The following is a 24,328-nucleotide window of genomic DNA, read 5'->3' as shown; positions in this document are numbered from 1 at the left end:
AAACTTAGCTGGGCATGGTGGTGGGCTCCTGTAATCCCAGCTACTTCAGAGGCTGAGGCAGGAGAATCACTTGAACCCAAGAGGTGGAGGCTGCAGTGAGCCAAGCCAAGATCACGCCACTGCACTTCAGCCTGGGCAACAGAGCAAGACTACATCTCAAAAATAAATAAATAAAATTTAAAAAGCTGTATTCCTAATAAGAAGCCAGAACTGGCTTTCACCACCCTATTGGTAAGCCAAATGCATACTTGGTCTTTGTAGGAAGGGGGGTCCCCAAAACAGTTTAGAAGAGCTGAGGCAGGAAGTATATGAGAGATAAGAAGTGGGGCTGGGGGCTGTGGCTCAGGCCTATAATCACAGCACTTTGGGAGGCCGAGGCAGGTGGATCACTTGAGGTCAGGAGTTTGAGACCAGCCTGGCCAACATGGTAAAACCCCATCTCTAATAAAAATACAAAAATTAGCCAGGCATGGTGGCACACACCTATAATCTCAGTTACTTAGGAGACTGAGGCAGGAGAATCACTTAAACCTGGGAGGCAGAAGTTGTAGTGAGCCGAGATTGTGCCACCGCACTCCAGCCTGGGTGAGAATAAGATTCCATCTCCAAAAAAAAACTACATCTCAAAAAAAGAAAAAGTGGGTAAGAACAGGAAAGGGAGCACTCATCCACAGTTCAAAGAAAGAGAGCCAGTCTCTGTCTGAATCTTCTAAAGAACTGAGTCCCTACTGAGAGGGCCGCCCCTCCAGCTTCAGATCACTGCCCAGTGCTCCACTAAGGAAGTGCTATGTCGCGCTGCAGTGGTTGTGTTTGGCTTTAGCTACGTCTCAGCTGGCTGCTCATACATAAATCCACAGACGCCACTCCAGCCTCTGATTTAATGCTCCTGCAGCCTCTGTGAGGCAGGCTGGGAACTGGTCTATTCCCCTTTCTACCTCCAACCCCTCCTGACATCAAATTCTTCAGGCCTACTGTCTACCCCACCCCTAGTGTATTAAGCATATTCTGCAAGAGCTGAGGCATATAAACAAATTCACATGCATGGAACTAACTTAATGCCCAATCAGATTGTTAAAAAGTCATGATCAGGTTAAAAAGGCCAGGTGTGGTGGCTCATGCCTATAATCCTATCCCTTTGGGAGGCCAAGGTGAGTGGATCACCTGAGGTCAGGAGTTAGCGAACATCCTGGCGAACATGGTGAAACTCTGTCTCTACTAAAAATACAAAAATTACCTGGGTGTGGAGGCATGCACCAGTAGTCCCAGCTACTCGGGAGGCTGAGGCAGGAGAATCGCTTGAACCAGGGAGGCGGAGGTTGCTGCCGAGATTGCACTATTGCACTCCAGTCTGGCGACAGAGCCAAATTCCATCTCAAAAATTAATTAATTAATTAAAATAAAAAACAAATTAAAAAATTAGCCAGTTATGGTGGCAGGCCCCTGTAATCCCAGCTACTCAGGAGGCTGAAGCAGATGAACTGATTGATCCTGGGAGGCAGAGGCTGCAGTGAGCTGAGATTGCTCCCTGGGCAGCAAAGGGAGACTCTGTCTCAATTAAAGCACACACATAAACACTCACTGAGCTGTTTCCTCAATGAAAAAAGGAGCATATACCTGCCCTACCTTCTTCGCTAGGCACTGAGAAGGGCCAATATAATTATGCTTATATAACTTAGTATTTTAATCTAAGAAAACCCACCCCGACACACAAATACATTTCCTCCCACCAAACAAAACAGCCCCCATAAGCTTGGAATCAGTCTTCCTGGGTAATGGATGACTAGATGTGGGCCATGGAGGTATCTGACAGAAGAAAGGTGACTAAATCAGAACAGAACTTGACTCAAAACTGAATTCTAAACAAAATATTTTTATTTTACAAACAGCTCAATGAGCCACTCCCCTCCATCTAATCCCCCATCTTTCATAGAGGTCATCCAGCCACGCAGGGATAGAGCAAAACAGAAGAGGGGCCTATGGCACTATCTGGATAGAGAGGAAAACTCATATGCACGATTTTTCTGATGACCCCAGGCCTGTATTATTAGAAAAGTGCTTTCTTTCTTAGGACTTCACCTTCCAAGGCCTATACTTAACTCAGAGAGAGACTGAAAGGAGATGGTGCCTGGCCTTAGATTAACTGAGGTGCTGTTGTAGGCACGCCGCTAATGGATCATTAAAAAACTGGGAGTTGGAAAAATCACATCCATGTCTTTGAATGGCTCCTGCTGTCCCAGCAGCCGAGCCTGCTGGCAGAACTAGCTGCTGAGCACCAACTCCAGAAAGAAAAGGAGCGAACAGAAGAAGGCCAACCCAGCTTGCTGTTTTTTGGCTGAGTAGGGAATTGACACAGACCACCTCCGGCTCCTGTCTGGAAGTTTCGAGATCAGAGAGCTTCAGGCACAGCTGGGTTCACAGCTGCACCATTTGGAGCATTGGACTCATTAATATTCATGAGCCATCCCCACCAATCGGCAGAGTGGATGCCATTAGCTTAGCATCTGTCGGGTTTTTGTGAGGGTTGCGCGTGGAGTTTTTTTTCTCTTTTAAATGAACTTCTTCTGACATTTTGGATTTGCCTCTGTAGGTTTTCTATCCTCGCCTTGCTCTGCTACATCATATAAAGGAGAGACCCAGGGGAGGCGGGCAGGAAAGAGGGATGAATACCAGCCAGGGCTTTGCATCTGCCTGTTGACAAACTTTATTTCTCTTTCAGCACCTGGCACCTCAGACAGGCTGCAAGGATGGAAGCAGCATCAGGTAAATTATACCTAACAAGGTTCATGCCTAGAACTGTGAGAAGAGTTGGATCCCAGCTCTTTGGAAGGCAGTCCTTCCTCCAGTGGTGAACTTGAGCTGCACACACAATGCAGGAGAGCTGCAGAGCACAGTTCTGAACCATTATTTCCACGCTGATAAATTCATGATTTATGAAAGGAACTACTGCCAGCCCTCACTCTCTCCTTCTCTGCTACAGCTTGTTAGACACAAATTGCAGCAACAATCTTAAATACTTGCATTTTATTTCAGGCCAAAGCCCCTCAACTCTGAACTAAATGCCATGACAGTCCCACAGCAAAGGCTGGTAGTAAAAGAGCCCACAGACAGGGTAGGATGGCCAGAGGAGGGAGGAGTGGGCGAGAGGGAGGGGAAGAATCACACAAACAAACCTAAGAGTAGAGCAATGCAGAATGCCCGTGGCACTCGGCTCCTACCAGCTCTGGCTCTCGGTGGAGATGAAGAATGGTAGCAGGACAGAATGCTTCATTGTCTGAAGGAGAGCATGTTCTTCCTCATCCCCAGAGCCCTCTCTTCTAGGCAGAAACAAACCCCTTGCACCCTACTGGATGAACATATGGCCTCCCTGCAGCACAGCAGAGGGACGCTGGCAGCTGAAGCCCTGGAGGCAGGGAGCTGTTACCAAAGGAGAAGAAAAGGACTCAGAAAAGAAAGGAGCCCACGCTAACCCTGCAGAAAAGATAGCCACCTCTCTTATAACCAGGCCCCTGAGCTGTTGCTGTTCCCTCTGGCTGTGGCCAGCCACATCTCTCTCATGCATGACCATGAGCTGTTGTGCAGGCCTCAGGCTCCACTCAGCCAGACTAAGGTCTCGGGACATAAAACCCCAGCAGCAGGAGTCACAGCACCAGTTCCATTCAGTGGTACCAGTGGAAGAAAAAGCAAGGTAGAGAGTAAATATTCATCCCCCTGTCCATGCAAGGAGGTAGGCAAGAGGCCAGCCTTCCAGAAACAAAGTGCTCTAGGGCTACAGCAAAAACTGAAGCCAGTCAAGATGGGGATACAACGTAATCACTCCTGTTGGGACAATGTTCAGTATGGCAGCTTAGAATCTGCCACATACAGATCCCCAAAACCAGCCACTTGAGGAGGTACTCCCGGTCCTACATACAAATGACCTGTAGAAACTCAGCTCCCAGGAGAGTAAATATGGGTTCTGTTCAAAATAAACAGCCCCTGGGCCTTATGCTTAACTTACAAACTTCTGCACAGTATTTATTCCCATGGAAGAGGCATAAGGGGCTGTTATGACTGCCCTCTGGCAATCAGCCCAAGCAGAGAAGACTAGAAGACACTAAGCAACCCAGCCTCCCACAATACCTGCCCTGTGCCCAATCCCACCTGAGTAAGTCTCCTGGCCCGCATCTTCTCTGACCATCTCAGAGCAGAACCCAGAGCTCACTTTTCCAAAACTGTTTCTAACTGACCAGGATCCAAAGGCACAGCATGGTCTCCTCCCACAGCCCTCCTCACAGACTGAGGAGTGGAGGTTCCCTCACTGGGTCTTCCAAAATCACAGCATAATGGTGAGGAGAGGGGTGGGAGAGTGGGACTTTCCAGTGAAGGAACCTCAGAGTCAACAACTGGAGCCCACACTTCTAAATGGTCCTTTTCTTCACTGGGAGGCGGTGAGGGAGAGTTCCTCCTACCAGATCTCGGAAGAAAGCAGCAACTGGAAAAGAGTGGAAAACGGAAAAGAAAGGTATGAACAGCTTGGGTAACATAGGGAGACCCTGTCTCTACAAAAAATAAAAATAAATTAGCCAGGCATGGTGGCATATGCCTGTAATCCCAGCGACTCAGGAGGCTGAGGTGGGAGGATTGCTTGAGCCTGGAAAGTCAAGGCTGCAGTGAGTTATGACTACACCACTGCACTTCAGCCTATGCGACAGAGTGAGACTCTGTCTCAGAAAAAATAGAGTATGAACATATAAACAAAAATGAATGGGAAGGAAGTCTCTCTGAGCCTATTCTGGCTCAGAAGGCTGCCAAATTAAAAACAAAAATGGCTGGGTATGGTGAATTGTTTGAGCCCGGGAGGTGGAGACCAGCCTGGGCAACATGGTGAAACCTTGTCTCAATTAAAAAAAAAAAAAAGAAAGTGGCCAGGCACAGTGGCTCACACCTGTAATCCCAGCACTTTGGGAGCTGAGGCGGGTAGATCACCTGAGGTCAGGAGTTTGAGACTAGCCTGGCCAACATGGCGAAACCCCGTTTCTACTAAAAATACAAAAACGGTTGGGCATGATGGCGTGCACCTGTAATCCCAGCTACTTCGAGGCTGAGGCAGGAGAATTGCTTGAACCTGGGAGGTGGAGGTTGCAGTGAGTCGAGATCGCACCACTGCATTCCAGCCTGGGTGATAGAGTGAGACTCTGTCTCAAAAAAAAATATTAAATTAAAATTTAAAAAATGAACAGATAAATGCAAATGAATGGATAAACAAAATGAGCTTATATAGCCATACAAATGGACTGTTATTTAGCCATAAAAAAGTAATGAAATAATGATGCATACTACAATATGATGAACCTTGAAAACATTATGCTACGTAAAATAAGCCAGTTACAAAGACCACATATCATATGACTCCATTTGTGTAAATGTCCAAAATAGACAAATCCATAGACAGAAAAAGTAGACTAGTGGTTGCCAGGAGCTGGGGGGAAGGGGAGGACAGGAGAGTCACTACTCATGGGTATAAGGTTTCTTTCAGGATGATGAAAATGAAAATGTTCTAAAATTGACTGTGGTGGCTGACAGTTATACAACCCAGTGACTATACTAAAAACTACTGAACTGTACATTAAAAAGGTAAACTTTAAAAAAAATTTTTTTGAGACAAAATTTCACTCTTGTCTCCCAAGCTAGAGTGCAGTGGCGCTTGGCTCACTGCAACCTCTGCCTCCCAGGTTCAAGTGATTCTCCTGCCTCAACCTCCAGAGTAGCTGGGACTACAGGCACGCGCAACCACACCCAGTTAATTTTTCAATTTTTAGTAGAGTTAATTTTTTCATCTTTAGTAGAGATGTTCTTGATCTCCTGACCTTATGATCCACTGGCCTTGGCCTCCCAAAGTGCTGGGATTACGGGCGTGAGATACCGCATCCCGCCTAAAAAGGTAAACTTTATGGCAGGTAAATTGTATGTCAATAAAGCTATTAGGCCAGGGGTGGTGGCTCACACCACCTAGCACTTTGGGAGGCCGAGGTGGGCAGATCATCAGAGGTCAGGGGTTCAAGACCAGCCTGGCCAATATGCCAAAACCCTGTCTCTACTAAAAATACAAAAATTAGCCAGGCATGGTGGCGCATGTCTGTAATCCCAGCTACTTAGGAAGTTGAGGTAGGAGAATCGCTTGAACCTGGGAGGCAGAGATTGCAGTGAGCTGAGATGGTGCCACTGCACTTCAGCCTGGGAGAAAGAGTGAGCCTCCATTTCCAAGGAATAAAAAACTGAATAAATGAGAAAGCTTTCCTTTCTTTCTTCCCAGGTTTCAGAAGAAGCCCCTGCTACCCAGTGGTGGGTTAACATAGACCCACCTGGATAGATAGCCATGCACCCAAAGAACAAGATCTCTGTGAAAGGCTATCAATGCCATAACATTACTTTCCCTAACAAATGGACACCTCTCCGGTCCAGGTTCGAGCAAACCTAGCCCCTGCTATCTCAAAGAGTACTCCGTTTACCTCTTAGGCTGGTCTCCCTTAGTCAGGTGAGAAGAGCTCTGTCTTTCTTCCTGGGCCCAGCCACAGTTTGACATAGCATACCGAAGAATGGCATCAGACACAGTCATGGTGCTTCGGCCCTGGACACAGGCTTCTATCTCAGGCACCGAGAGCTGGCTTTGCAGGAAGAGGTGCAACTGACTGTCTGACAAGAGAACCACACTCTGCAGGACCCTGGGGAAAACACAGGTAGCACAACACAGAGCATCACCATGAGGAACAGCTCTCCATTCCCCGTCCTCTGAAGGGCTTCTGGCTACTTGAGCAGGGAGCTCCATCCTGCCTGGCGCCTTCCTCCACCCACCCCTGCCTCCACACTCACGGGCCAGTGCCAGCCCATTAAGTCCACTCACTTTTCAAGGAAGTGCTGCAGACCTTGTCGTCGCTTCTCAATAAACTCATCTGAGGTGCCAAAGAAGGTTGACTTCCCAGGAAGTTCAGGTACAGGCCTGTGGAGCCACATGATATAACACCCATGATAAGTGTAACATCTAAAATAGTCATTCTAGCCTCAGATCAAGGAAATACCCTGAAAAGAGGCCTAGTCAATACAATTAGCTTTTAATAAAGGGTTGTGCTAACATTGACTGACTGAATGCCAAGTGTCAAGCCAGACTATGCTAAATGTTTTATAAACATTATTTCATTTAGTCATCCCAAAGCCCCATGAGAAAGATATTAGTACACTCACTTTAGATCAGAGAAGTTAAGTAAATTTCCCACTGTTATACAGCTAATACGCAGCAAAGCTCATATGAGAACCAGGTCTATGACTATAAAGCCCATGCTGATATATTATTTTGTCTGTTTCTTTGATTTTAGAGACAAGGTATTGCTCTCTAAGCTGCTCTCTCCAGGTCACCCAGGCTGGAGTGTAGTGGCGTAATCGTGAGCTAGCTCACTGCAGCCTCAAGTTCCTGGGCTCAAGTAATCCTCCTGCATCAGCCTCCTGAATAGCTATGACTACAGGCGCGTGCCACCCACCTAATTTATTTAGTTATTTATTTACTTATGTATCTGTGGAGACAAGAGTATTGCTTTGTTGCCCAGGCTGGTCTTAAACCCCTGGCCTCAGTGAACTTCCTTCCTTAACCTCCCAAAGCACTGGATTTACATGTGTGAGCCACCAAGCCCAGCCACACTCTGTTGTTCATAAAACCCACTCCTGGCTGGGTACCTTGGTTCATGCCTGTAATCCTAGCACTTTTAGAAGGAGTTCAAGACCAGCCTGAGCAACATGGCGAAACCTCAACTCTACTTTAAAAAAAAAAAAAGAAAAAAAAACAGGCTTGTCATGGTGGCTCATGCCCGTAATCTTAGCACTTTGGGAGGCCGGGGTGGGTGGATCACCTGAGGTCAGGAGTTCAAGACCAGCCTGGCCAATGTGGTGAAACCCCATCTCTACCAAAAATACAAAAATTAGGCCAAGTACAGTGGCTCACACCTGTAATCCCAGCACTTTGGGAGGCTGAGGCAGGCAGATCACCGAGGTCGGGAGTTCGAGACTAGCCTGACCAACATGGAGAAACCCCGTGTCTACCAAAAATACAAAATTAGCCAGGCGTGGTGGTACATGCCTGTAATCCCAGCTACTTGGGAGGCTGAAGCAGGAGAATTGCTTGAATCCAGGAGGCAGAGATGACGGTGAGCTGAGATTGGGCCATTGCACTCCAGCCGGAGCAACAAGAGCGAAACTCCATCTCAAAAAAAAAAAAAAAAAGGCTGGGCACAGTGGCTCACGCCTGTAATCCCAGCACTTTGGGAGTCCAAAGCGGACGGATCATGAGGTCAGGAGTTTGAGACCAGCCTGGCCAACATTGTGAAACCTCACCTCTACTAAAAATACAAAAAAAAAAAAAAATTAGCTGGGCCTGGTGGCGGGCACCTATTACTTGAGAGGCTGAGGCAGGAGAATCACTTGAACCCAGGAAGCAGAGGTTGCAGTGAGCCAAGATCGTGCCACTGTACTCCAGCCCGGGCAACAGTGAGACACTTTGTCTCAAAAAAAAAAAAAAAATCTCCCGGGTGTGGTGGCACACGCCTGTAATCCCACTTACTTGAGAGGCTAAGGAAGGAGAATCGCTTGAACCCGGAGGTGGAGATTGCAGTGAGCCCAGATAGTGCCACTGCACTCCAGCCTGCGTGACAAGAGCAAGACTCCATCTCAAAAAAAGGCTGAGCGTGGTGGCTCACTCCGGTATCCCAGCACTTTGGGAGGCCGAGGCAGCCAGATCACCTGAGGTCAGGAGTTAAAGACCAGCCTGACCAACATAGTGAAACCCCATCTTTACTAAAAATACAAAAATTAGACGCATGTAGTGGTAGGTTCCTGTAATCTCAGCTACTTGGGAGGCTGAGGCAGGGAGAATTGCTTGAACCCGGAGGCAGGGAGAATTGCTTGAACCCGGGAGGCAGAGGTTGCAGTGAGCTGAGATCAAGCTATTACACTTCAGCCTGGATGACAGAGCAAGATTCCATCTCAAAAAAAAAAAAAAACATTATTTCCCAGTCAAGCATGGTGGCTTATGCCTGTAATCCCAGCAATTTGGGAAGCCAAAGCAGGAGAATTGCTTGAGCCCAGGAGTTCAAGACCAGCCTAGTAACATAAGGAAACCCCATCTCTACAAAAATATTTCACAAATTAGGCAAGTATGGTGGCATGCACCTGTAGTCCTTGACACTCAGGAAGCTGAGGTGGGAGGACTGCAAGAACCCAGAAGTCGAGGCTGCAGTGAGCCATGATCATGCCACTGCACTCCAACCCGGGCAACAGAGCAAGACTCTTTTTTTTGGGGGGGTCAAAAAAAAACCCAAAAAACAAAAAAAGAAACAACATATTTCTCAATTTCCTTAGTGCCTAGCAAGTTCTCTTCACTGTCAACTCCAGTTCCTACATAAGCACCCAAAAAGCCAGTCACAGACCCGAGAAGGAAGCAAGAGCAAACTCACACCAAACCAGCATTTCTCTGTAGCTGCTTTCTCAGCCACACGAACTCACGGTAGCGGCGCCGCACACAGGAAGTCTTGGCAGTAAAGGCTTTGCTGTTGGTCTATACATGAGGAAATACATGAAAAGGGTTTAGTGGAAGAAGACAAGTTCACACGAGCCTCCCTATCATTGCTTTCACTGAGGAGCCATGCCATCAGGCCACAGACCTGATCAGGTCCCCAACTAGAACAAGGTGCCACCAAGCAGCCTGAAAGCAACTCAAAGACATACCTCAAGCTCTCTTTCCTTTCCTCTCTCCCTTTTCTTTTGCCTCAGGTCCACCAGAAACTCTCAAAAATAGGTTACATATCACTGGGTGCGCTAGCTCATGCCTGTAATCCCAGCACTTTGGGAAGCCAAAGCAGGTGGATCACCTGACGTCAGGAGTTTGAGACCAGCCTGGCCAACATGATGAAGCCCTGTCTTTACTAATAGCTGGTCGTGGTGGCGCATGCCTGTAATCCCAGCTACTTGGGAGGCTGAGGCAGGAGAATCACTTGAACCTGGGAGGCAGAGGTTGCAGTGAGCCGAGATCACACCATTGCACTCCAGCCTGGGCAACAAGAGCAAAACTCTGTCTCAAAAAAATAAAATAAAATAGGGGCCGGGCATGGTGGCTCATGCCTGTAATCTCAGCACTTTGAGAGGCCGAGTTGGGTGGATCACAAGGTCAGAAGTTCAAGACCAGCCTGGCCAAGATGGTGAAACCCCACCTCTATTAAAAATATAAAAATTGGGCCAGGCGCAGTGGCTCAAGCCTGTAATCCCAGCACTTTGGGAGGCCGAGGCCGGCGGATCATGAGGTCAAGAGATCAAGACCATCCTGGCCAACATGGTGAAACCCTGTCTCTACTAAAAATACAAAAAAATTAGCTGGGCATGGTGGCATGGGCCTGTAGTCCCAGCTACCCGGGAGAATTGCTTGAATACGGGAGGCGGAGGTTGCAGTGAGCTGAGATCGCACCACTGCACTCCAGCCTGGCGCCTGGCAACAAAGCAAGACTCTGTCTTAAGAAAAAAAAAAAAAAAAATAGGTTTCACCTCAGTACAGCCCCTCAGCCCTGCAGAGCACAGACCCTAACATAGAAGCGTGATGCACTCACATGAAGGAATATCTTATAATCCACATAAGAGTTCCAGGAGCCCTCATTCTGCACTCGGGGGTCCTGAACACGCACTGTAATCACCTCCTGTAGGTAAGAAAAGCTCCTTCAGCTTCAGCTACACAGCAAGGCAGCTCTGATAACATAGATTTTTCTACCCAGCACCAACTTTCATTCATTCGCTCAGTCATTCAATTCAACAGATTTTTACTGAGCCCCACTACATGTCAGACACTGTTGTAGGCATTGGGGATAAAGCATGAACAAGAGGCATAAGTCCCTGCCCCCATGAAGCTTACATTCCAGTATATTCCAATCAATGGAAAATTTAGTCAGAATGGAACCCCATTTCCTAGGAATGGCTCTGCCATTGATTTCTTTCTCCTGACTTTATTTTGAGCTCATCAGAACCGCCAAAGTAATACTGCAGGAAGAACACTACTGAGTAATGATTTGGATCTCTGCATCTTCCTTCCTCCTAAATCCTCTCTCCAACTTTTACCTACCTGTTCTCTGGAGACCACACTCTTACCTCCTGTTCTTGGTTCTCCGACATCCTACACCAAAAGCCCATTTGAAGAAAACATCTGATGAGGGATAGAGGACACAGGATCAAGGTTAGTATGCCTCTGTTCTTATCATTCTTTACCAGGGAAAACCCTGAAAGTTTTTAATAGACCCCCCTGGGGAAACCCAGGCAACACTTTTTGTTCTTGTAAAACTGAAGAGGAAACAAACAAAAATCCCCATTAGCTCAGTGCCAAGCTAAAAAGCCCTGGGGGATTTGCCTCCCTTCTCAGACCAAGCCCTCACACACTCTCCCCAAAGCGTGTTGGAATCTACAGAAGTTTGTTACACGCAGCCAGAACAGGCCGGTTCTGATGTAAAACTTTTGCCTTGAAGACTGCAGGCACAACAGGGTCTGGTGAACTCAGATCACAGCTTTGAAATCGAGCCTAACAGCGCCCCCTCCCGGCTGTTTAGAGACAACCAAGTCCCCACAAACACCAATGCTCCTGCATTTCTCACTGTCTCACTAACAACCAGTCACCTCCCCACAGGTGAATCATAGAGCTAAAGCATTCCGAGAAGCACCTAAGTGGGTTGCCCAGTTGGGACCTTCCCCTTATCCAATCCATACTCTGGAACCCGAGCCAATTGTTCTAATTATTTCCTCTCCTGACATGCCATCCGGTTTGTACCTCTGCCCAAGCACCCGACAGCTGCACAGGTTGACTCAGGATGTGTTCTGCTCCTTTGTAAAGATTCATTAAAGCCTCAGCCCCTGATTTCCCCCAATGTGGCAGTTTACATGTATAGCGACAACACCCACTCCGACAAGGGGACCATGAAGGCTGCAGCACAGGGTTACTCAAGTCCAATGGGGCCCATGATGTCACCTTCTGTTAAAATACAACACTAATCTTGTTACTTCTAGAACTATTCCAATAGCATCCACCCTGGCTGCCACCTCCACTCCCTTCTCTCTTAAGAGCAGAACAATAAGGTTTAATTTCCCTTTCCAATTTACCTTGAAATGAAAACTGACTTCAGCCAATATGTACTGCCAACAAATGATCCAGACTGGCCCCTGGGAAAACAAGACTATCTCTAATATCTCTAAGCCCTCCCTCTCCTCCCCCCATACCCATTCACATACCCACTCATTTTTACAGTCCCACAATTAATTTTAAACACATTCTCTTATTAGTTCTGCCTTACCATTAGAAGAGTGTGTAATGAGTTTTCTTCTATTTTATGTTTTGCTAACACAAGACTAACATTTCAAAAGAAGGGGAACTCATTTGCACTATGAAATTAGCAAAGTAAACAGCTTTTTCAGTCCTCTCCAATATACCAGAAGGTCTCTCCACAGACAAACATTGCATGCAGAGAGGAAGCTGCATGGTCCATGACAAAAGCGGGCTACACAATGTTGAGCAAACCCAGGGTTTTGTGATTTCAGTACCATCTTAAATGGTATTCTTGCTGACAATCTGATTTTTATCTGATGCGGCCACCACCTCCAAAGGGTCCTGAACTGAAAAGTAGGAAATTCCAAGTCCATAACAACCGATATATAACATTCCAGATAGTAGTCAAATGGCTGAGACCAAAAACAGCAGACCTATTTATTTGCTGTGAACAATTAATCTCCTTAAATTTTTTCTCTCTTCTCTTTTGTTTTTTTTGGAGATGGAGTCTGACTCTGTTGCCCAGGCTGGAGTGCAGTGGCACAATCTCGGCTCACTGCAACCTCCGTCTCCTGGGTTCAAGCGATTCTTCTGCTTCAGCCTCCCAGGTAGCTTGGACTACAGGTGTGCACCACTACGCCCAGCTAATTTTTATATTTTTAGTAGAGATGGGGTTTCACCATATTGGCCAGGCTGGTCTCGAACTCCTGACGTCAGGTGATCTATCCACCTCAGCCTCCCAAAACGTTGGAATTACAGGCATGAGCCACCTCACCTAGTCTTTTTCTCTTCTCTTTGCAGGCATTCAATAAACTGCCAGCAAAGGAGCAGAGTTAAATATTCCAAAGTGTCTTTAAACAAAACTAACAATGGGAAAGATGATGAAAAGGAAATCATAGTCATCCACTCAGTGGAGCTCATACATCTTTTGTACCTTGAAAAAGGTTTGTCAAATTCAGGATCATAATTTAGTAATGAAATGATCATCATACCCTTGGTCTCAGGAAGAGTTTGCATAGGGCTCCACATTACCTTCATGAAGAAATTCTTTCCTTTGGGGTCAATACCACTTAGAAACAAATAGCTATGAACTGGCTTTTAAAAAACCTCCAGATGCCAGCTAGGTCAACATAGTGAAACCCTATCTCTACTAAAAATGCAAAAAATTAGCTGGGTGTGGTGGTGGGTGCCTTTAATCCCACCTACTTGGGAGGCTGAGGCAGGAGAATTGCTTGAACCTGGGAGGCGGAGGTTGCAGGGAGCCGACATTGCACAACCGCACTGCAGTCTGGCAACAGCAAGACTCTATCTCAAAATAAGTTTCAGTTGTAACTGTCCTTAAAAACACTAGGTCTGTGCAGTGGCTCACCACTGTAATCCAGCACTTTGGGAAGCTGAGACAGGCAGAATGCTTGAGGCCAGGAGTTCAAGACCAGCCTGGCCAACACAGCAAAACTTTGTCTCTACTAAAAATACAAAAATGAGCCGGGCATGGTGGTGGGCGCCTGTACTCCCAGCTACTGGGGAGACTGAGGCATGAGAATCGCTTGAACCCAGGAGGCAGAGGCTGCAGTGAGCCAAGATCACACCACTGTACTCCAGCCTAGGTGACAGAGCAAGACCCTGCCTCAACAACAAACACTGGAATAAATACAAAAGCCTACACACCAAGCAGTAATTTCGAGCAACCACTATTCTCCATTAGCTTCCTCCCCACAGACATCACTCCTCAGAAGAGAAAGGAGCTCAGTTCTGCCTCTGGAGAAGCAGCAGGAAGTTCCTAACTTTAGTTCTATGATCTGGGAGATGGATCTGTGCATCATCCAAATAAGGCTAGAGTCAGTGACCCTAGCTAGTTACATAACTTAATGCTAACTACATTTCCTGGGCCCTTTCAACCACATCTGAAGTTTCCTTTACTTTCTTCACCTGTTCCAGCACCAGTAGCTCTGGTGAGTACCCAATTGTTTGCTGTTTACAAAGTAGATTCATCATAAAGCTTCCTAATATAGTAACAGTTCAAGGCTTTAGTTTGTCATTTACTTTCTGTCCCATTTAAACAACTTCAAGAGACTGGTTAAAAAACAAATCAGTTGGCCGGGCGCAGTGGCTCACGCCTGTAATCCCAGCACTTCAGGAGGCCGAGGCGGGTGGATCACCTGATGTTAGGAGTTCGAGACCAGCCTGGCCAATAAAGTGAAACCCCATCTCTACTAAAAATACAAAAATTAGCCAGGCATGGTGGCACACGCCTGTAATCCCAGCTACTCGAGAGGCTGTGGCAGAAGATCTCTTGAACAAGGAAGGCGGAGGTTGCAGTGCGCCCAGATTGCAGCACTGCACTCCAGCCTGAGCAAAAGATCGAGATAAAAGAAAAAACAAATCAGGTGATAACAGTAGCTTGAACTACCGAGACTGCCGTCCCTTCTTACTCAAATCTTGAGCTGTTAGTGCCAGATGGCAGATAGCAACTCAAAAAGCTCTCCCTCCAATTATAAATATCAGAGGTACTAGAGAGAGGAAGCTCCCAGCTCTGACCAAGCTCTGTGTGATCTCAACCAAGCAGTTATGCTCCATCTTTTTTGTCCATCTCTAACGTACTCCCTTCACTTGGAAGGTAAGTAACAAAGGCGACCACAATCTACCGCAAGTCTCCCGTGTCCACGTAAAATATTCGCCATTCCCCCCAGTCCTAGCCGTTTAAGTAAATGTCCCCAGAGCCTTGTACTACGTCCACTCCTCCTGCATTCTCCACAAACTAGGAGCGAAAGGTCCACATGGTCTTTCTCCCTTTCCGATTAAGCTTGGGGAGTAGGAAATGAAAGATATACTTTGAAGGTAAACTGAAAAGCCGGGTTTCCTTTCTTGGATCCCGAACAAGCCCTTGCCTTGATCCCGAGCGGTGAGACAGCCCCTCCCTAGGATGTAAAGCGATGCCACCATCCCGAGTGCCACTACTGACGCTCAAGCCCTCGCGCGCCGCCTCACCTGAGAGCAGCACCCACTCCCCGGGGCCCCGCCCACGCCCTCTCACCTGAGAACAGCACCAGCTCCCCACCGCGACACCGCCAGCGCCCCACCATATAGCCAGATCACGACTTCTCCTTCCGGGTGAGTCGCCGGTGCCCCAGTGCACGACGGGAGACGCCCCAATCCCGGGTGCCCAGGACGCCCCGCCCCCTGCAGTCCCGGGCTCTGAGTGAAATCCCCGCTTCCGAACAGCGCAGCTCCGCTTGCCCAGGCCCCGGACTGGAGTCAGGATTCTCCCTCGACTCACTTGGGACGCTAGAGAGTGGACGCAGGTGCCGGGTGAGGGATGGCGAATGGGCTCCGATGTCCAATCCGGGGCTGCGTTCCGCCCACCGTCAGGGACAGCCAATCAGCGGCCAGGGGGCGTCAGCGACGGTCCGCCAGTGGGTCCCCGGAGCCGAGGGTTGAGAGGGGATGTTACTCCTGTTTCCAGTTTGCGAGGACTGTCTGCACTGTGGGAGGTTCGGGGCCATAGGAAGCCCACAACCCTGGAGAGTCAGTAAGTCCCGAGAGCCGCCATTTGAACCTCGTGGTTTGCTGTTCCGCAGCGGAGCTATCAAGGGGACTCCGGTTCAGATTCGTAAAGCCACTGACCAATTGTCAGAGTGAAAGCCAGACTCGAGAGGGTCCGGCAACTCAGATTGAACTGACCGAAACAAACCCGAAGCAGCATCATGCAGCTAGGTCGCAAGAGAAAGCCGTTCAGTGTGTTGAAGACTTTTGCGGTGCTATCGAAATGTCTTTTAGCCACTTATTTAAAGATAATTTCAGCAGGCTGAGCGCAGTAGCTCACGCCAGTAATCCCAACACTATTACGGTGGCCGAGGCAGGAGGATCGCTTGAGGCCAGGTTTGAGACACGCCCTACCAATTTAAGGAGACCGTCGTCTCTATAAAAAAATAAATTAGCGGGGCGTGCTGGCTTGCGCCTGTAGTTCCAGCTACTCGGGAGGCTAAGGCAGGAGGATCGCTTGAACCCAAGGGTTCGAGGCTGCAGTGAGAAAATGAAGAAAAGAAAGAAAGGAAAAGAAAGAAAGGGACCAGGCCAGGCACGGTGGCTGACGCCTGTTATCCCAGCACTTTGGGAGGCTGAGGCAGGCGGATCATGAGGTCAGGAGATCAAGACTATCCTGGCCAACATGGTGTAACCATCTCTACTAAAATACAAAAAAAAAAAAAAAAAAAATTTAGCCGGGCGTGGTGGCGAGCGCCTAAAGTTCCAGCTACTTGGGAGTCTGAGGCAGGGCAATCACTTGAACACGGGAGGCAGAGATTGCAGTGAGCAGAGACCAGGCAACTGCACTCCAGCCTGGTGACAGAGCGAGACTCCCTCTCAAAAAAAAAAAAAAAAAATAGAAAAGAAAAAAAGGGGCCAGGCTTGGTGGCTCAGGCCTATAATCCCACCACTTTGGGAGGCTGAGGCAGGTGGATCACCTGAGGTCAGGAGTTTGAGATCAGCCTGGTCAACATGGTGAAACCCCATCTCTACTAAAAATACAAAAATTAGCCAGGCGTGGTGGTGGGCGCCTGTAATCCCAGCTACTCGGAATGCTGAAGGAGAATCGTTTAAACCTGGGAGGTGGAGGTTGCAGCGAGCCGAGATCGAGCCTCTGAACTCCAGCCTGGGCAACAGAGCAAAACTATGTCTCAAAAAAAAAAAAAAAAAAACACAGGCGCAGTGGCTCACACCTGTAATCCCAGCACTTTGGGAGGCAGGGAGGCCAACATGGGTGGATCACCAGAAATCAGGAGTTTGAGACCAACCTGGCTAACATGGCGAAACCCTGTCTCTACTAAAAATACAAAAATTAGCCAGGCATGGTGGTGTGTGCCTGTAAACCCAGCTACAGGGGAGCAGGGTGGGGAGGGCTGAGGTAGGAGGTTTGCTTGAACCCAGGATGCAGAGGTTGCAGTGAACCGAGATCTTGCCACTGCACTCCAGCCTGGGCAACAAGAGAGTGAGACTCCATCAAAAAAAAAAAAAAAATCTCTGAGGGTCTGAATAACCTAAAATGTCCCTATTCTTATGGGAAGAAAAAGAACGAACTCATTTGATACCAAACAATTTTTTAAATGGATATTGTTAATACAGAAACTTTAGGCTTGTGGGCCGGGTGCAGTGGCTCATGCCTGTAATCCCAGCTTTTAGGGAGGCAGAGGCGGGAGGATAGCTTGAGCCCAGGAGTTTGAGACCTGCCTGGGCAATATAGCAAGACCCTGTTCTCCACAAAAAGGAGGAAAAAAAGACAAAAAAATAAAAAATAAAAGAATGGTATAGAGCACCAGGACAGTGATGGCCCTCTCCACCTTGAAACACACAAACGAGAGCCAGAGTTTACTAATACACTAAATGTGATACATCTGAAACTCTTGTCCTGTAAGGTACAGTTTAGGAAAATGATGACCTTTAAATCAAGACCTAAGGGAAGAAGAAGGCTGAACTTCAATATTAGAAGAAACATACAAAAGAAAGATTAGACTTACTGTGTGCCTACAGATGCCAGAATTAGGGAAGATAGGTGGCATTTATATGGGGAGGAGAATTCAGGTTAATATGGGGAATTAGGGATAGCAGCATTTTATGTAGACAGAAATATGGTTTGGGAGTTAGATAGAAATGAGATCAAATCAATCAAGAATTTATGGCCAGGCATGTGGCTCACATCTGTAATCTCAGCACTTTGGGACGCCCAGGCTGGTCAATGTGACAAGACTCTTGTCTCTACAATAAATATTAAAAATTAGCTGAGTATGGTGTGGCTCACAGCTACCCAAGAGACTGAGGTGGAAAGATTACTTGAACCTGGGAAGTTGAGACTGCAGTGAACCATGATTGCACTACTGCACTCCAGCCTAGGTGACAGAGTAACCTCTTGTCTCAGAATAAATAAATAAATAAGACAGGCACCGTGGCTCATGCCTGTAATCCCAGCACTTTGGAAGGCTGAGGTGGGTGGATCACTTGAGATCAGGAATTCAGGACCAACCTGGCCAAGATGGTGAAACCCCATCTCTACTAAAAATACAAGAAATTAGCTGGGTGTGGTGGCTCATGCCTGTAATCCCAGCTATCCGAGAGGCTGATGCATGAGAATTGCTTGAACCCAGGAGATGGAGGTTGCACTGAACCGAGATTGCACCACTGCACTCCAGCCTGAGAGACAAAGCAAGACTCTGTCTCAACAAATAAAAAAATAAATTAAAAATGACAATTCAGATGAGTACAGTGGCTCACGCCTGTAATCCCAGCACTTTCAGAGGCTGAGGCAGGCAGATCACAAGGTCAGGAGTTCGAGACCAGCCCGGCCAACATAGTGAAACTTGTCTCTACTAAAAATACAAAAATTAGCCAGGTGTGGTGGCATGCACATGTAATCACAGCTACTCAGGAGGCTGAGGCAGGAGAATCACTTGAACGTGGGAGATGGAGGTTGCAGTGGTGAGCCAAGATCGCACCACTGCACTCCAGCCTGGGTGACAGAGCAGGACTCCATCTCAAAAAAAAAAAAAGAAAGACAGAATTCCTAGCACTACAGTAAGCACTATTTTTTTTTTTTTTTAAGATGGGGTTTCACCATGATGGCCAGGCTGGTCTTGAACGCCTGACCTCAGGTGATCCACCCACCTCGGCCTCCCAAAATGCTAGGATTACAGGTGTGAGCCACAGCACCCGGCCAGCACTCATTAATAGTAGCTAATATCATTACAACTAATTTTCTCATCATTAACGTCATTCAAAAACAGCACACTTTAGGAGGAAGTGAGTAGATGCTTCTCACTTGCTTCTTCATAGAGACCCAACCCAAATGTTTCAGGAAGAATTGCTCTCTTCTCTGTGCTTTCTTGAAGGCTTTTTAACTAAACTCTATTATGATATTGCTGGGCTAGGTTTTTCTTATATGACAGTTCTTCAGAGCCCTGAACACTGCCTGCATCAGCAAAACTGTCTTATAAATGCAGACTCTTGCCTTTTGGGGTAGAGTGAAATAGAGTTTCCTTCTTCCTCCTGATTAGAAGTATACTTTAATATTCAAAATAAAAAAAATAAAACTTTATATTGTAGCTTAAAAAAAATTAAGAAAATAAAATAAAAATAAAGTCACCTTCTCATGCTAGAAGTTCTGTTCACTTGCTGAGTGGATGGGGAAAAGAGAGTAAAGGAGAAAGTTTAAAACACACACACGCACACACGCATGCGCACACACACGCACACACACAAATCTGAGGTGAAGAAAGATGAAGGAAACCTTGATCAGCTCCATTTTCTGTCAGGTAGGAGGGAATTTCCCTTATCTAACAAATATTGATCGATGACTATATGCAAGGGACTGTATTGGGCACTGGAGGTATAGTGGTGACAATACAAGGCAGAGTTTCTATTTACAGGAGTTTTGAGTCCAGAAGCGAAGACAGACATTAACTAAGGACAAGAAAGTGGGTGAATGTCATGATGGCAGTCTAAATTTCCATATTAATGGGATTTGGGACAACAATCTACTTGAAATCAGAAAAGCCAGAACACATCTCAAACAATAACAAACAAGGTTTTTTCCTAATTGTGTGTTTCTTTGGGATGACTGGGTGAAAGTGCTCATGGAGGTTAAGGGGTCGGCACTAATGCCAATGAAAAAGGGGACATTTTTGTCGTGCAGCCAATGAATAGGTGGAAATTCAGGAAGCTACGAGATGCCTACAGGGGACCTAACCTACTCTAGGGAATCAAGGAAGGCCTCAAAGGGGAATTAACCTTGTTTCTTTCTCTTTTTCTTTTTCTTTTTTTTTGAGACGGAGTTTCGCTCTTGTTACCCAGGCTGGAGTGCAATGGTGCGATCTCGGCTCACCGCAACCTCCGCGTCCTGGGTTCAGGCTATTCTCCTGCCTCAGCCTCCTGAGTAGCTGGGATTACAGGCACGCGCCACCATGCCCAGCTAATTTTCTGTATTTTGAGTAGAGACGGGGTTTCACCATGTTGACCAGGATGGTCTCGATCTTTTGACCTCGTGATCCACCCGCCTCGGCCTCCCAAAATGTTGGGATTATAGGCGTGAGCCACTGCACTCGGCCTTAAGAGGAGTTTTGCAGAGATTTGAGGAGGCGGAGATTGAGGACTACAGAAATGGTTGGAAATTTGAAGAGGCGGAGATATGATAAAGTTCTGGTGAAGAACATAATATTCAAAAATTTCGACATGTGAATTTACAGAACTGTCCAGAAGGGGTTGATTTTTCGGGCCAAGCATCAAAGGGCTCGCTTATAAAAAATCATATGTTCTGGTCGGGTGCAGTGGCTCATGCCTGTAATCCCAGCACTTTGGAAGGCCGAGGCGGGCGGATCACGAGGTCAAGAGATCGAGACCATCATGGCCAACATGTTGAAACCCCGTCTCTACTAAAAAATACAAAAATTAGCTAGGTGTAGTGGCGCGCGCCTGTAGTCCCAGCTACGCCGGAGGCTGAGGCAGGAGAATTGCTTGAACCTGGGAGGCGGAGGTTGCAGTGAGCCAAGATCGCGCCACTGCACTCCAGCCTGGGGACAGAGCGAGACTCCGTCTCAAAAAAAAAAATATATATATATATATTATGTTCTAATTTTCTAGGTTATAACGCTCAACGCTGCAGTCGCTCCGCCGTTTACAGTTTAAAAACTCGAAGTCCCTACCACCCTTGCCTGCTGTGCGTGCGCAGCGCGCGGCGCTTCGGGCCTTGTAGTCTTGGACTGATCCCGAGGACCATGGTGCCGTGCGGCGCGTCGCCGCGCCTGCGCGGTGCGGGCGGCGGGCAGCGCAGAGTGCGAGGCTCTTTTGTTCGGTTGAGGGGAGGGCCGTTGGCCGGGGCCTGCGGTACGCCGCTCCAGTGAGGTGCTCCATTGCGGCCACCGGGCTTGCTGCCTTCCTGGGCGCCACTCCCCCGGCCGACCCGACGCGCCGCGCCAGTAGCGCAGCACCGATTCCTCTCCGGCTCTTGGGCGCTGCTCTGAGGTGAGGAGCCCGCTAGAGGCGGGAGAGCTGGGGGAGGGGGCGCGGTGGCGGCGGCGGCGGCGGGAGCCCTGCGTGGGGGCCCGCGCTTTCGAGGCAGAGGTTGGGAGCGGAGAGCGCGCCCGGGTCCAGCGTCCTGTTTTTCCACTTCCCGCGCTGAGCTCTCCGCCTGGCGCTGAGGCGTCGTTGCCAGCTGCGAAAAGGATGGAGAGGGCGGGGTGCGAATCCTGAGCCAGAGACTGAAGCTCTTCAGGGTGGGCCGAGCACTTGGGGGCCGCTTTTCCGGGCCCAGGTAGTCCGGGACAATGCTGCTTGCGTTGGGTGGGCGGCTGCGGGATAGGGCTGGAGAGGAAACACTTTGCAAGATTGGGAAGGGGACAGGCTTGAGGCTTGGATAGGTGTGAGGAGGAGCTGACGACCGCGAGACCCGAGGTTTGTAACTGTAATCGGAGGACGCCGGGTCCGGCCGGGGCTGCCAGAGAAACCTGGCTTTGCAGGACTACGGAGGAGTAACTTGGAGTGAATTGGAAGAGAGTCCTGGGCCGCCCAAAGTGTGCCGACTGGGGGAGGAGATGGAATAAATTGGGAAAGGGGGCACGGAGGGGGAGGGGCAAGCGTTTGCTGGGCCTGGCTCTGGAGAGGGAGGAGCTGTTAGGATAAGTAGGGCGGAGATCCGAGAATATTTCTGAAAGGTGTGTAAGAGAAAAGGGGAAAGCAGGCCGCCCTTGCTTCCTGATGGGTCCTTACAATGGGGAGACTGTAAAATAATATGTGAAGAAAGGATTGAATACGCTTTCTTCACTTTTCCAGGTTTCCTACTACCTTCGCTCCATGATTCCTTTGGGGAGTTAAAGTCCAAGTGCAGCTCTTGCTTTGATTCAAAATTAGTTCCATAAGTTTTTGTCTGGGATCGTTACTGGTCTCACAAAGGTGATAAAATTGTAAACATGCGTAGATGAGTTAACAGTTAAGGAATGGAGTGAGGTAGTGATGACATCGTGTGAGGTGGGAGAAATTGGGAGACAGGAAGAGCAAGTATGTGAGATTGTGAGATAATACTTGTTTCGTGGGCCCTTCTGTTTTTTAGCCAGGTTTTCCTTGTTGGAAACTTTGAATACAGAGTGAGCAGTATTTTACCTCTCCTTCAACTCTTCAGATGAGGGTTTTTCGTGAATTGATATTACATTTAGACTTGTGTTGGTTTAAGTCAGTTGAGGTGGAATTTACAAAAAGATAGCTATAATCTGTTATAGTAGAACCTCTAGCCTAGGGTAAAGTAGCCTCCTTAATTGTGTTAAGAATCACACCAGCAATTTGGAAAAATTGTGAAAGGTCCAAGCCTTTGGAATAGATTCAGGAATACAATGGGGAAATTAATGCTGGTGTTCCTCCTTAGGTGTCTTATAGACTTTTATAGGAAAGTGGTGTGATTGAAAAGCCCTTGTATTGAAACGAGTTGCACCTTAATGAAGCTTCAGGCAGTGGAGGACCTGAAGTCATTTACAATTTTCCCTGTGGTGATATTTTTCTTCAATGGCTGCTGTTATTCTAAATTATTTTTCATTAAAAATGTAAATAATGGGGCCGGGGGTGGTGGCTCACGCCTGTCATCCCAGTACTTTGAGAGCCTGAGGTGGGCAGATCACCTGATGTCAGGAGTTTGAGACCAGCCTGGCCAACATGGTGAAACTCTGTCTCTACTAATAATACCAAAATTAGCCAGGCGTAGTGGCACACACCTGTAGTCTCAGTTCTTCGGATGGCTGAGGCAGGAAAATAGTTCGAACCCGAGGCGGAGGTTACAGTGAGATGAGATGGCACCACTGCACTCCAGCCTGGCAACAGAGGGAGACTCTGTCTCAAAAAAAAAAAAAAAAGATAAATAGTTTTGAATGTAAATAGAAGCCTAGTGCTTATAGCTTCTATATTAAAGGAGACCAAGTAAGGTACCCTAGTCTTCTGCATTTCTGAATACAGGATACCTATAACTTACAAACCATATCTCTAAAGAAAAGAAGCAATCATTCTTGTGCCCATTTTAAGGACTAGGAAAATGTTTCTTTTTGTTGTTCACACCATTTGAAAAGAATTCCTTAAATTTTGGCATCCTCTAGTGGTTTATCCAGCAAAACCTCCTTTTTAAAAAAATACCCTATCTGTGGTGGTATAAGAGATTTACCATTAGGTTTGGTAGATTTTCACTTCATAGGTTCTTTCCATGAAGAGTTTTTGGTGTAGAAGGCTAATTGCTAGTTTATGGACTCCCATAAAATGGGGCCATACCACTTGTTCATCAATGCCTGCCACACAGTAGGCTGTTCAGATTGTTGATGAATGAATGAATCCATTCTGAGATTTGAGATCCATTCTGAGATTTGAGATCCATTCTGAGACCTCTGTTAGCCAAATTAATGTGCATTTACATATTTAGTAGTTTGCTTGTCTTTTTTTTTTTTTTTTTTTTTTTTTTGAGACGGAGTTTCGCTCTTGTTACCCAGGCTGGAGTGCAAAGGCACGATCTCGGCTCACCGCAACCTCCGCCTCCTGGGTTCAAGCAATTCTCCTGCCTCAGCCTCCCGAGTAGCTGGGACTACAGGCGCGCGCCATCATGCCCAACTAATTTTTTGTATTTTTAGTAGAAACGGGGTTTCACCTTGTTGACCAGGATGGTCTCGATCTCTTGACCTCGTGATCCACCCGCCTCGGCCTCCCAAAGTGCTGGGATTATAGGCGTGAGCCACCGCGCCCAGCCTTTTGCTTGTCTTATTATCTGTGACATTTGGCAGAGTTAAACTGTTGTCTTTGGCATGCTTGTCTGAGCCTCAGTTTCTTTCTTTTTTTTTTTTTTATTGTTTTTGTTTTTTTAGACAGAGTCTCACTCTGTTGCCAGGCTGGAGTGCAGTGGTGGTATCATGGCTAATTGCAGCCTCAACCTCCTGGAGACAAGCAATCCTCCCACCACAGCCTCTTGAGTAGCTAGGACTACAGGCTCATGCCACCACGCATGGCTTC

At 47.5% G+C, this 24,328-nt stretch overlaps 3 protein-coding genes across 5 annotated transcripts in view; 2 read left to right on the top strand and 1 right to left on the bottom strand.

Annotated features, from left to right (window-relative positions):
• SKAP1 (src kinase associated phosphoprotein 1) overlaps positions 1-3,680 on the top strand; it is a 324,123-nt gene extending 320,443 nt beyond the window's left edge. The window contains exon 14 of the transcript XR_001107407.3: positions 2,717-3,680. The gene's annotated coding sequence lies outside the window, so the exon portion shown is untranslated. The remainder of the gene's footprint in view (positions 1-2,716) is intronic.
• Positions 1,851-15,545, bottom strand: SNX11 (sorting nexin 11). 3 transcript variants are annotated; one of them, XM_012451856.2, is made up of 8 exons: positions 15,348-15,438; positions 12,151-12,210; positions 11,152-11,206; positions 10,620-10,706; positions 9,477-9,577; positions 6,881-6,976; positions 6,489-6,701; positions 1,851-4,471 (listed from the first exon to the last, which is right to left on the bottom strand). In XM_012451856.2, the coding sequence occupies exons 3-8, from the start codon at positions 11,191-11,193 to the stop codon at positions 4,198-4,200; spliced, it is 813 nt and encodes a 270-aa protein (XP_012307279.1). In that variant the 5' UTR covers positions 11,194-11,206; positions 12,151-12,210; positions 15,348-15,438; the 3' UTR covers positions 1,851-4,197. The 3 variants fall into 3 exon arrangements, with proteins under 3 accessions (XP_012307279.1, XP_012307276.1, XP_064223566.1); XM_012451853.3 differs by lacking the exon at positions 12,151-12,210 and having other exon boundaries at positions 15,348-15,454; XM_064367496.1 differs by lacking the exons at positions 10,620-10,706; positions 12,151-12,210 and having other exon boundaries at positions 15,348-15,545.
• Positions 15,546-21,108: 5,563 nt separating this feature from the next.
• CBX1 (chromobox 1) overlaps positions 21,109-24,328 on the top strand; it is a 31,801-nt gene continuing 28,581 nt past the window's right edge. Inside the window, exon 1 of the mRNA XM_064367494.1 lies at positions 21,109-21,319. The gene's annotated coding sequence lies outside the window, so the exon portion shown is untranslated. The remainder of the gene's footprint in view (positions 21,320-24,328) is intronic.

This window comes from Aotus nancymaae, unplaced genomic scaffold (genome assembly GCF_030222135.1).
Source record: "Aotus nancymaae isolate 86718 unplaced genomic scaffold, 86718_ANA_hifiasm-v0.15.2.pri h1tg000072l, whole genome shotgun sequence".
NCBI classification, from domain to species: domain Eukaryota; kingdom Metazoa; phylum Chordata; class Mammalia; order Primates; family Aotidae; genus Aotus; species Aotus nancymaae.
Note: the sequence above shows the minus strand (reverse complement) of the source record. Positions and strands in the feature narration are given on the sequence as shown.